This window comes from Rhinolophus hipposideros, assembly GCF_964194185.1.
Source record: "Rhinolophus hipposideros genome assembly, chromosome: 2".
Classification (NCBI taxonomy): domain Eukaryota; kingdom Metazoa; phylum Chordata; class Mammalia; order Chiroptera; family Rhinolophidae; genus Rhinolophus; species Rhinolophus hipposideros.
This window is the reverse complement of record NC_138048.1, coordinates 71723410-71737225: the sequence shown is the minus strand read 5'-3', so window position 1 is coordinate 71737225 and position 13816 is coordinate 71723410. Positions and strand designations below refer to the sequence as shown.

Genomic DNA, 13816 nt, shown 5'->3' with positions numbered 1-13816 from the left:
ATGGACACATTAATAAAAAAAATTCATACCTTCCTTCTTTAAAACCTAAAATTCACCTGTTTTCATTCCTTATAGTGAATTTGCAAGTGAAAAGATAACATCTTTTACTGAGGAGAAATAAGATGGAACTGTTGCACTCCATTCCGGTTTCTATCTCTTAGAACGTCTTTTTGTTCAACTGTTCCTTGTAGAGGATTGTTTGGGAGTTTACTGGGAAAGTTTCAGCAGGAATGAGTGAGTTGAATTGCTTATTGCCAGCAGGATCAAAGAAATCTATATGAATCTTTTGCTCAAGAGTCAGTAGACGCTTACTTGGAAGTTAAAGTTTGGACCAATGGCAGTGTTTCGCTCAGAGCACCAAACTGGTACTAGCCTACTGGCTACACAGGTGGCTAGCCATAAAGACTGTGTCCGCAGTGGAGCCAAGTAGGACTTTGTGGGCCTGGGGTAGAGAGCGATGCAGGGAATGAGATTCCTCAATGGAAAATGCTGACCTTTTCATTCAGTGGGGTTGCAGTTGGAGGACTGTTAATTATGGGAAGAAAGGCAACCAGACGGTCACATCCTCCACGGCGGAAAGGCGAAAGGGTAGTCAGGGCAATTGGAAGCATGAATTAGGATTGCAAAAAGGGACACTTGCAAATACTATTGCAGGTCAAACTTTCCTACTTGGCTGAATAATTAATTGCTAAAGAGGCATAATAGAGTCATCTCAAATGGTTCTTTAGAGATGCATGATTTGTGCACACAAAAAACCTATTGTGGAACAGGAAAGCTGGAAAACAGCTACCGGTAACTTGGCTAAACAAAAGCAAGGCGTTTTAGCCTCTAAAAACAACTTCGTGCATTCTGATTTCATGTTCTAAAATAAGATTAGTACGGGCACATTAAAAAGTAACCACTAGTAGGTAAAATGCTCCATTTTCTCCAGGATACCGTCCAGAGTAAGATCAGGAATTCTCAACTGCTTAATTAGTAACGTGCTTACTAGTTGCATTTTTATCATCACAGCAAGTGTGATGTCTTTACTGAGTTTTTGCAAGGCAGACTGTTAGCTTTGGGTGTAGAAATATTTCTAATCCACACCAAAGTTAGGATTCTTACTGAATTTATTTATTTTACATATATACTGGTTTCCTATGCAAAAGAGAGATCTATAGATTTTGAACAGTTTCATCGTCATGTGTTTGAAATATAATATTCTGATCAATCAAGGTGTCTTCCCTTATAACTCTCTCCACCATGGTGTCGATCGTGTTCTTGTCATATTCAGAACATGAAAGCATAGTGTGTACATTTGTGGGTAGTGTTTCTCTGAGCATTGATTCCGTCATTCACCCAGTCAATGTTCCAGTGCCAAGCATTGAGCTTGGCACAGGAAAATCAAAGACCCTCAGCACAAACACGATTTCTGTACTCCTGAAGCCAACCTTGAGCATTTGGGGAGAGGTGGGCAATGTGAACAGGAACATGCAGTGGGATAAATACTTAAATATAGAGAAGAGGATGGGCTATTAGGGGAGATCCTACAAAGAGCACCATTTCAGGTGGGTGATACAGGCAACCCGGCCTGGAAGAATCCGTCTCCCATTAGAGGCATGAAGGATGAGAAGAGTCAGCCAGACCAGGACGAGAGGGAAAGACTTGTGTGTACAATTTGTATAGTTCTTCCACCTTTGGGTCACTTCAGGTTTGTCTGTCACAGATTATCCTTTTACATTTTACTTTCATAATATAAATGTTATCATTATAATCTATAAGAGATTATTTTAAGAGTCAGTTACCTAGATGAGAAGTTGTCAATTTAATGTAACTGCTGAGAGCCATATTTTGAATCTTTTTATCTGTCATTCATTCCTCCCTTGGCAGGGGGCTCATCTCTTCTATTTTTTCCTTTGCCATCTTTTATACTTTCTCTTGTGCATTTTTATTTCTTGTCCAGTTTGGTTCATGATCTGAATGGCTGCTTTTGCTCATGCTCCTGTTCTTGCCCCACCATGAGCTCACCCTAGCCCAGTGGTCGTATACCTCATCTGTTAGGAGATGGAGGCCAGGCGAGACTGATTTGTCATCTGCAGACTTTGAAATGTGGCTGGTAAGGTATAGAGCTGGTAACTGCATTTTTAAAATACACACGCAAAGACTTAAGGCCTCTGACTGTCATATTGTGAACAACACGGGCAGCCCATTTGGACAACAGAAATGCCAACTACATGGCTCAAAAGAGTCCTTTATTTTGTGCAGAAAACTGAATAATTGAAATTCCAAAGAATTTAGTTTTATAAAAGACTTTGAATGAGATAGCAAGATCAGTGCATATGACTGTGATATAGAGTAGTTTGCTTGAAAATAGCTTATGACTTCTTTCACTTTGACTCTGGCTTTGTGGGATGTCTGTTCTACCACAGATATTTAGGAGAATAAGATGAATAAACTTGAAGAGAGTAGAGGGCTTCTGGTCCTCAGAGAGTGGTCCCAATTCTGGAGAAAAACCTCTCATAGATAGCATCCCCATGTAAACATTTCCTGCTCAGTGGCCCAATCTAACTTTTCATTTTAGTTTATTTCTCAGTTTGATGCATTTAGCATACAGTCCATTTTCTTTTCTGGATTGGAGCAGCAGATGGTGCTGTCTCTTTTGATTATCTGTTGTTTTTTAAAAGAGAAATGTTGATTAGGAAGAATAAGAAATGAAACATGGCCAGATTAAATTGTGAGCAGAAATTGCACAATCCAAGAAGAGTCAAATGTGTTTTATGTTTTTCTAGTTAAAGTTTACCATGGTTCGTGTTTAAGTTTCTAGAGTTCAAGTTTGCTATGTTATAAAATGTCATTTAAGATGGCTCTTGGGTTATTGGTTTGCTTTGTTTTAACTTTTAATTTCTAAAAGATATAGAAACGAGAAATATTTAGATTTTTTGTTTTCTTCTAGTCATACTTAAATAAGAAAATCGTTGGGTAATTGTGGCTTTGACAAATCCAAAAATTTTGGATAAATTCTACTGTACGTTACTAAAATCTCTCACCCGTGGGCTGCACATCTTCTCACTGTTGGCCAAGTTATCTTAAACCAGAATATTTAACGGGTGTTTAAAATAGAAGTCTCAAGGAAGTGGACAAAGGGGCACAGAAAACAACTTAAAGGGCTTCTCAATGGCTACATTTGGGACTATGTTAGCATTTCAGAGAATGATGGATTGGAGTATTACAAATTTTATTGAACTTGAAAATCCATGAGTTAATAAAGTGGGAGAAGGAATTGATTAACATAGAAGGAATGATAGAATTAGGAACATCACCACCTTACAACCACTACTGTAATAGTATCTTCTGGCAAAGATCATCACTGTTTACTATTACCGTGTGGAAAAAGGAGAGAAGGTGCTTTGACAACAGAGAAGTATGTTACAGAACACTGTAACCAGTGGTCTTAAGTGCTGAGCAGCACCAAAAGGTTCAAACTGGCCCTACGTCCTTCCTCGTGTCACGGAATGGGAAGTACGGCTGTAGAGAATCCTTGCCAAAAATTTGTAGCCTGAATTTAATTATGAGGAAATAGCCCCACAATCCAGAGAGTGGTATATGCTGTGAGAAAACTGGTCCAGACTCTTCAAAAATAGCAACCTTAGGAAGACAAAAAATATAGGAGATTTCTGTTCTAGATTAAAGGATACTAATGAAACCTGACAACTAATGCAACATGTGTTCCTTACTTGGCTCCTGGGTTGGGGGGAAAAGCAAAGGCATTATTGGAATATGGGGAAATTTGAATATGGCATGTAGATTAGATGGTATTCTATCAGTGTTCAGTCTCTTGGTTGTGATGTTATTGTGGTTATGAACAAGAAGGTCCTTATTAGGAAAAAGGCGTGCTGTAGTTTTGGGGTGAAATGTCATAAGATCAACAATTTCCTTTCAAATGGTTCTGAAGAAAAGTGTGTGTGTTTATATATAGAGAGAAAATGCAAGCGTGCAAGTATAGCAAAACGTTAACCATAGGTCATTACAGGTGAATGGCATATGGGTGTTCATGGTACTACTTCACTTTTCTATAGGTATAAAAATAACTACAAATCAGGAAATTCCAAAAAAAAAATTTCATTTCCAAATTCTCTGGAAAAATAGCAATACCTGTCAGATCCTGTTAGATCCATGATCCTGCCTATCAATAATGGATTGAATACATAGCAGCTGTTCTCTTCAGATAGGGTGAGGACTTTTTCAGTTTTCCACAGTCCTTACCCTTCCCTTTGGCCTGATATGTCCACCTTCTTTTACTCGTTGACATTACCTGCCTGTCGGCCATATGCATTTGAGTCTTCACTCACATTAACCTTTGCAGACTTCCTGGGAGAGGGAGGTTGGATCATGGATAGTAATGACTTTTCCATATGCCAGAACTGAGGTGAGTTATTTGGAACACGTGAAGTCAGCTCTGGATTTGATCCCCGTATCAGCTGATGAGTTTCACTGGGTTCTTTGGCCATAGACATAGATTATTTGGCTATAATCATCCCCAAGTGCATGTAATGTAGTCATATGAGCTATCGCCTAAGAAAGTGTGGGTGTAAAAGCTATTCAAACCTTGCTGTCTAGGTGGTATAAATATTAAAACTGTCTTTCAGACTTCATGTGTTACAAAATTGTACTCTCTAGATTCTGCCTGTCAGTTGACACAGTCTTGCAAAAGTGTTGACTGTGCTACTTGAAAAGTTTTCGTTGTGACATGCCAAATCTTAATGAAAAAACATTTTGTGGAAATGTTTATAGATGCCAGTGCAGAAAGAAATGTATAAACTTGAATTACCTTTGTAAGTCGTTCTATCCTGTGTTTAAAACGATTGCCTTCCTGTTACACACCCAGGGAGGGTACCAGTTTTTGCTGCATAATCATGGAGTTGAGCCTTCCCCCAAAATAAAAGAGCTATATCTGGCACAGGTCAGGGCTCAGCTAGCCAGTAAAGTGGTTCAAACGTGCAGAGGGCAGGCAAGGAAAGACTGGTGCTAGAGTCAAGCTTGCCAGGCAAGCATATCTTACCTAATACTTTATCCATTTTTGTGGGTTTTTCATCCCTGTTTAATTTGATGTTCTTAAAAATACTAGCTGCTTTTGTCCGGTTTCATGCATATATATGATTTTTGTCTTGTGAAGTAAACATAAGTATTTTGCTTAGGGAATTTGACGGAAATGAATAGAGAATCTCCTAGTATTTCAGGTAGGATCTAGTTTAGTTGGCATCACAGAAGGCGGCGGGGAGAGAAACTCGGAGTTGACCTGGCAGTAAACAAGGGTATCATATCTGGCGCTTTCCCTTTTCCTTACGAATCCAGACCTGGCACTGCTATTTTGTCCCTCTTACCTAGAGTGCTGTATAGCTTCTGTCTAAAGGGACCCAGTTTGCCTGTGGGTGAAGTTCCTGGTAGGACTTTGCTCAAATCTTGGGTCAGGAAAGAAGAGCATTCTTTCTACTGAATTCCAGAAATAGCAACAAAAGCTCAGAGGAAATCAGGCCCCCTTATGCCATTTACATTCTCTGGCCATCCCTCCTGTCCAGCCCCGCACTCCACCTGCAAAAGGAATTCATCTCTCCTCTTTTTTCTTTAAGCTTCCAGAATTTGTTTGGAATCCAAGTTGCTCTTGAAAATATTTTCCTAGACTGGAAGGCAACTTCCCACAACATATGTTCACCTGCCTGCTGCTTTCTTGTTAGGGTTGAGAGTCTGGTATTCCCTTGGCTGTTTTTCAGAATTTCAAATAGAGTGACCACTTACCACAAGCTGAATGGACCACAAGCTCAATGACTAGAGGTGTTTGTCTTTGCATTTTTAACATCAAGATGATTCGCCTCTGAAGATGTTTTTGCAATTTGTATCTTTGGGAATAACTGCATTGCTCTTATATTTTGCACATTTATTCCTTGTGATTTTATACATTTTTAATATTTTATACCTTTAACATCATCAACTGTGGAACATAATCACTAAATAGAGGTTCTTAGGTAATTAATCCTACTTTTGTATGTATTTATTCATTCCTCTTTTTTCCCCAGCATACCTAATACTTGAAGATAGCTGATTTACTGTTTTGATTGGAAGAGCAATTCAACGAGCAATCTTAAGCTGTCTCCCTTCATCCCTGTTCATGCTTATCAGCATTTGTAGGCACTGACTAGCTCTCTAGGGTTATTATTGAGTCATATTTTTCTTTTTCATCCCAAAGTATGTATTTCTATCCATTTCATTTTTATATTGAGTGTTTGCTATTGATTTTAAGCCACTTATTCCCAGAAAGGGCATGACCAGAAGGTGCATATTCTACACGCCCCTAGTTTATTATACATAATTTGTTAAAGAGATTAGCTAAGTCAGCTCCTTGGCAAATCTGAGGAAGCATATTATGTTATGCCGGGCATATCTGTAAATGAGCCCTGTGGATGAGAACTAGACAGAAGGTTTACAGAGAAATAATGCTGATGTCATCCCACTGGAATGAAGGGGCTGTTACAGCCGTAAATACATTCTATAGCTAGCAGCTAAGTATCTAGCTGTATGTCTTTTCTAAGACGGAAAAAATGTGAAACAAACCAAAGAAGTAAATTGTGTTTATAAAGGGGGATATTCTAATTAGTTTAGGTCTTACAGTTATTCAGTCTGAACGTAACGGTTCTTTTTGGAGCAAACATCAAAACCATTATTTGTGGAAAGTTAAATTCCACATGACACATATTCCCTCTATGGGTGTGGTTTTTTGTTTTGTTTTGTTTTTAACAAGAAAATGTATTTGCTTGTGTATTTTTATTTTAACCTTTCCTTTGCTAAAAATGCTTTAGTTCTTAGGAGGGGATTTGCTTTTAGGGGAAAGAAAGGCATAAGTTCCTGAGCTGAATAACCTGTTCCCCGTTTTAAGCATTTCCAAATAGGGTGGTTCTCAGCCCACTGGGGCATGTTGAAACTAGAGGCTTCCTTTAACTCCTTTTCAAGAAATTACCTACCCCCAAATGTGCTTCTCTCTGCAAAACAAAATGCCCTCCTCTGGAGCACTGTCCAGAGAGTGCCCTGTAATCCCTTTTTACTCATCAGCACAATCTTCACAGGGGTGGGGGGGTGGGGTGGGGTGGGGGGTGGGGAAGGCTTTAAATGTTATTAATAAGAAGGTAGCAATATAAAAGGTGGGTTGTCACGTCCATCCACTCCAGCGGTGGGTGCAAACAAAATTGAAGAAGGTGGAAAAATGGTTTTAATCTGTGTACTTAACCTTGTGACAGCTTCAGTCCATGAAGAAAACGCACAGTTGGCCTGTAACATTTACCTCTGGATTAATTTACATGCTGCAGTCCAGAGGGGAGAATGCAGGCCTGATAATGAAGGAATTGAACCCTGCCCTACAACCTTGCACCTGAACCTTGCGTTTCTGCCTTTTCTAGGAAAATCTCTTATTCAGTTGTCACACACCAAGGTATGGGAAACAAAAACAAATAGTTTCCTTTTTAACTTGATGTAAGAGCTATCCAAAAGGCAAATTATCCGAACTGTTCTTTTTTGTTTTGTTAATTTTTGGGAGGGGATTAGCTATTATTTTTCTCCTCTCTCACAATATGGTATGTGTGTATATGAGTGTGAGAGAGACAGAGAATAAAAAAAGTATGTGAGCAAGTAGAAAAATACTCTGTATAGTAGGGATCCAAAGCTGTTTTATGAAAAGGGTTCTCATAATTCATATACTCCTCCGAGGCAATGAAATCTTGTGTGAGGAGAGGTAGGCCAATGTGTGAGTTAACTTAGTTATTTAGGTAGCAGACTTGTGAAATTTGGCATTTTCATACCAGACTGTTAGCTTTCATACTAGAGTTTACTTTATGTGTGGTAAGTCACTTTAGCTCAAGCAGATTTTATTTGCATTCTTGTGTGTGCAATTCGTGTGCCTGGCATTTATTTACTTTTTTTTTTCTTAGTCTGTGGCAGCACAAATGGAAAAGCATTAATGAATAAATGTGATGTGAATACATTTTCTCTTCTCTTTCCATATTCACAATTTTGAACCTTGCAAGAAGAAAATGAATCCAGTCTGGCTTTGCTATGGCATTTCTCCTGAGATAATAGGGTAGTGATTGTCCTGTTACTACCTTTCCTCTCCCCACACCCTGCCCTTTTTACCTTTGATGTCTCAGAATCCTTTGTTTGGCTCCATTTGTGACCCAGTTTTCTTATTCTTCCTTTTCTTACATTCCATTTCCCCAGATCCAAAGGCTCTTGTTGCATAAGACAGCTTTTTCAGAGTTTAGGGGAAAAAAGCCAACAACACAAACCCTGTCATGGGACTGAGAGGGTCTGTGCTGCTGCCTTCGCTTTCTCCAATCCACCTCCATCAAAGAGCCCACAGGTCCCAACCCTCTGCTCTTCTGTTTCCACCTTCTCTCTTATGACTCCCAGGTCTCGCCTCATTTTTTCATGATGCCGTCAACAGTTCCACTTGCTTTGGGACCATGTACTAGGCGTGTGGTCCTGGGGAAAACACATCTGCTTTCTGAGCCTCAGTTTCCTTATTTGTTTCCTTCCTCTCAACAAAGACAACAGCAGATGAGATGTTGTGCTCAGTACCGGAGAGGATAACTGATGTGCACAATAGACTTCAGTCTTGCCTGAAGAGCATGCCCATCTCACAAGGGAAGTGGCAGAAAATTAGCAAGATGATGGAGCGTTAACTAGCACATACCTAGGTGCTCAGAAAGTGTCATTATTACAATAAGGCAGATAGACAAGGACGGTCATGACCTCTTTGGAAGTTCTTCTTATCTCAGTCAGGACCTTTCACTTGTATTTCTGGCTCTTACCTGAAACCCGTTCTTTTCAGTTTTAAACAGATTTTTTTCCCCCTCCTAATCCAACCTTTCCTATTTTTTTTTTCATATTTTATGTCAAATGCATAGCCATTTTTTCTGTCATCTCTGTTTGAAAGCTGGCTAGGGGAAGGCGTCTCTGATTTTTTTCCTCTCCTTTCATGCACTCTCTCTAGTACATATCCTGAGGATTCTTCCTTTGCAGAGCTCTTTAATTTTTCCCTTCTGTCTTTGTTAAATTGGTGACAATCTAAACCTAGTCCAAACCTTTATTATGTCAAAGACAAAGAGTCTGGCTTCTTGTCCTTCTAAGATACTTGCAGTGTGTCCGTCATGGCAGAAGGAAACAGTGACCTCCTCCAGCTGTTTGAATGTATCTAGCTGTGTGTGTGTGTGTGTGTGTGAAGCTGTAGGCTCTTTCATATTCTGGAAATGGATAATTGAGAAAGTTTTGTCTTTAATAACTGAGCCAGTTCATTGATTGCAACTTATGGTTTTCTTCTTATTTGTTTGTTTGCTTGTTTTTACTGACAATTAACTTCAGAGATATACACACAGTATTTATGGTTTTCTTAGTAGGAGCTTCCCCAAAATGTAAGGGTATATACACTTTTGACTTTTGGGTATAACCCATTATCTATATCTTAACATAAATCCGATTATAAATGAGTGTGTGGCATTTGATCTTTTAAATGTAAATGATTTTTTTAGTTGTTATTTAAAAAAATGTGATGTTGCCACCAGCTTATTTCTTTTCCTCATCAAAATAAAGGTAAACATGTTCTACTAAACAATGTAATTGGAAAAAATGCAAAACTGATCTTCTTAAAGTGTAAGGTATACGGGCTTCGTTTATTTATTTAGACAACCAGTATCTGTTGAGCTCTGCTAATGAAGGGACTGTGCTGGGTGCCCTGGGCTGAGCTCAGCAGCCTGCAGCCCGCTCTGCGGCCTGTCCCTGGGTGCTCCACAAGCGAAGAGGGTTGTGACATTTTTAAATGGCCATAGAAACAAAGACTTTTAGCCTGCAGAGTTTGCAATATTTACTATCTAGGCGGAAAAGGTGAAGCGGATTAAGAGGTACAGACTTCAAGTGATAAAATAAATAAGTCACGGGGATGTAATACACAGCACCGGGAATGCAGTTAATGATACAGTAACGTTGTGCAGTAACAGAGATGGGTAGTAGACTTATCGTGGTGATACTTCATAAAGGATATAAATGTCCAATCACTATATTATGTATCTGAAATTAAAATGTCAACTCGACTTTAATAAAAATAATTAAATAAAATACTTACTCTGGTGATTTACAGAAAACTGTGCCTACTCCACACCTGTAGTAACTCGGCCTTCCCTGAAGCTTGCGTATGAGTAGGAAAGACAAGTAATAAACAAGGGAACCAATAAATAAGAGAATTAACTTTGAGGTTTTGATAATTGATAGGAAATAAGTGGGATGTGAGAATGACTGGAGTGAGGCTGGTTCACGGGGTGGGATTCTTTAAAAAGGTGGCTAAGATTAGACCTGAGCAATGAGAATGATCAGCCCTGTGAAGAGCTGGGTGTAAGACCTCTCACTGCCAAGTCCCGCTTCCCCCATCACCTCCAAATGCCTGTCTATCCACAGAGCTCAGCTAGATGGCAGCTCCTGGGGAGCTTACTGACTCCTGTCTTTTGCATTGCCGTGACCGCAGCACCAACCATATTGTCACTGCCCGTTTGCCTTCCTTTTCCTCCCACTAGACATGAACAACCTTGAGGGCAAAGACCTATGTCTTGATAATCACATTATCTCTTGCATTTAGCTTATAAACTAGGCTTAACAGTTAAATCTGTAAACTGAAAATTAGATTCCATCAAGCAGGTTGTGATAGTCACACGTTTCTTCTAACCGAACAGATGCCTAAATTTAAGTTCTGTCATCTTTTTTTTTTACCCGCACTTCCCACCCCATCCTCCCTACTCCAAGCACTTTTCATATCTACAACAATTCTTGCCCTACCCCCAAACCTGCCCATTTCCCCATCTTATTAAAAGACACCGTCATCTATGCAGTTGATCAAGCCCAAAACTAAGGCTGATCCTTGATCCTTATTCCTCCATCCATGCCTGTCCTGTCCAGCGCTTCCGCATCGGTGCCAGTCCTCTTCTCACCATGTCGACTACCGTTCCTACCCCGGCCAGCTCTACCCTTCATCTGAACCGCTGCAGTAGTGTACTGAGTGGTCTTCCTGCTGTTGCCCTTCCTTCCTATGTCCATTCTTCATGCAGAAGCCATGCAAATCTTTTTAAATTCAAAATGATATCGTGTCAGTCCCTCCACTTAAACACTCCAGTGCTGTGCATAGAACTGAGGATAAACATGGCTCTCAAAAGCCTGACTTCACCGCCCTGCATGAGCTGAACCCCCATCTCTTCACCCTCATTTCTCATGGCTCTCAGCTTCTAGCTGCACTGGTCTCCCCATCTCTTCCTTAGGGCCTACTGTTCCCTGGTATGAGTTGAATTGTTAGGTGGAACTCAGGGTTCACCTGGACAACTTTGTGACTGTGTAAATCGATCAAGTGGCAACTTAGTGCAATCACGGTGAAATCCCTGCCCCAAAGAATCTCTTTCCTGATTTTCATTCTCAGGAAAATCAGGTACCAGAAGTTCATGGTAGCAGGCAAGTAAGTGACTGAATTGTAGTCCTTGTGAATAGTCTTGGGAAAGAAACTTGACAACCTTATTGGCTTCTAATGGTATTAACTGTTTTTCTCCCTCCCCCCTTTTTTCCATGCAGAGTATGAATTGGAAATAAAGAGGGTGCAAGACATTCTTTCGGGAATAGAGAAACCACAGGTATGTCTTCTGGATTTCTCCACATAAATGACACTTTCTTAAGTATTTCAAGTGTGCTTTTCTTTCACTACATAGTAGGTAAGCAAAAGGGCCCCTTCCCATTGCAGATTATTCATAAACTGTGAAATAGTATTGCTATTAATGGAACATGAAAATATAGAACAATAGTCTTCTGTTTAGTCGTAATCCTCTGAAATGTCCTCTGTATTTAGATATTCTGAATGCAATTACGTATTCTTCACAACTTCCAAGGATACATACCCCCCACCCCTCCGCCAAGGTCTACAGAATGGTTTTCTTTTACCTGTGTAAATGTAGTAATATTTTTTGAAAACCTCAATAATTCCAAGTATTTTTTCCATGTAAATTTCAAAGACAAAACATACTTAAATATTAGCTGAGAAAAAATAAGTCCAAAATATTGAGTGTAGTGGCGAGAAAAAAAAATTGGTTGGAGTGGTGATATTACGAGGTTTTTAAGCTTCATTTTGCCAGGTGCTTTGAAATTCAAGTGAAAAAATTCGAAATGTTGATTCAGCCTTTCATCTGAGATTAGAGAGCCAAGTTCTTTGGAGTGTTTTCTAGCTGAATTGGAAAACCTTGATTCTTCATGTGTTTGAAATACTGAGGCTTTTTAACAGAAGAGTCCAAACATACCTCAGGGTACATAGTTGAGTTTGACAAAACCTGAAAGCATGAGGTGTGTTGGTCGAGGGGCACAATAGGGCACTTGTAAAGGAGTGGGGTGTTGCTGTTGGGTCGGGGAGCCTGTACTTAATCTGCTAAGGAGCAGGTTGCCATTGAGTTTTTGAGCAAAGAAGTTAGGTACTCATGGCTGTGCTTTCGGGATGATCAAACAGTTGGCAGATGCGTTGCAGTGAGAGGATGGACCCAGGGAGACACGTGTCAGGAATCTGTTACTGTAACGGTGGAGAAAGGCAATGGGAATTAGAATTAGGGTGGTGGCATCAGGTGTGGCAAGGAGAGAGTGGATACTAGAGCCATTCTAGTTACAACCTGTTAGGAATCGTTACAACCTGTTAGGAAACGGGTGTCATGTCATGATAACGGCCTTCAGGCCTAGATGCGTCCTTTCAGATGTTGATTCCTCTAAGGTGGCTCCATGTTCTTTCCCTGCCCATCAAGTGGGAAACTCTGCACAGTCCTTAGTACACTTGTACTCCCCCCAGCTTCAGGGTGCTCTGCATGCATTTAACACACCGTACTCCATTTACTTGTTTCTGTGTCTTTCCCAGTAATCTGTGAGTTCCTCTAGAATAGGTTCGTGTCTGTGTCCTTTTTGTATCTTCGGTGAGATTCTTAGATATGAGGAGTTTGTTTTACTATCAGGGCATCCAGGATAAACACAGTGGGCAGTTGCAAGTGTCTGGTAGATCGTTGCTGTGGAGAGAAGGGATCGGGATGAGTGCATGGGAATGACAGTTCAAGTCGTAGGAGTGGATGATAGCTTTGGGCAGTGGGCAGCATAGGGTGAGATTAGAAAAGACTTGAGGGCAGAATCATAGGAAATGCTTACATTTACAGTACAGCAGAAAGAACAAAACTCCCTGAGGTCATAATCAGAGAGAGAAGGCAGAGGAACAGGTTAGCTGACTGTCCCAGATGTAGTCACCACACACACACACACACACACACACACACACACACGCACGCACACACACACACGCACGCACACACATGTTTGTCTTGAGTTATTCCTAGTCGGATGTTGTGGCTCTAGCAAGATAAAAGCAATGTTGAAATGTATTGGTCCTTTCCTTGATCCAGCATTTATTAAGCACTTATTCTACATAATATTCAGACCAGAGTAAACAGGGGTGATGTTAGGTGAAATGTGGCAAGATTGTCGTCTGTCTAAGACATCAGAAAGTCCCAAATGGGTCTGTCTCGCTCCGCTAAAATCAAGGCTTCCTGGAGGCTCAGCGGTGAGCCTGCTTTCTGGCCTTTGCCAGTATTTTGTAAAGGCTGCCTGCCTTCCTTGGCTTGTGGTCCCTTTGCTCCTTGTGTCTCCTTCTCTGGCTCTCTTGCCCCCCTCTTTCACTTAAAGACCCTTGTTATTACATGGGGCCCGCCAAGGCGCTCCAGGTTACTCTCTGCTCCACAAGATCCTTAAC

General features: G+C 40.4%; 1 protein-coding gene across 2 annotated transcripts in view; it reads left to right on the top strand.

Annotated features, from left to right (window-relative positions):
- The window catches only part of FNDC3B (fibronectin type III domain containing 3B), a 321497-nt gene that overhangs the window by 213024 nt on the left and 94657 nt on the right, over window positions 1-13816 (top strand). For both annotated transcript variants that reach the window (XM_081065836.1, XM_081065837.1), the window contains exon 7: window positions 11623-11681. In XM_081065836.1, coding sequence (XP_080921962.1) covers window positions 11623-11681 — 59 coding nt within the window. The remainder of the gene's footprint in view (window positions 1-11622; window positions 11682-13816) is intronic.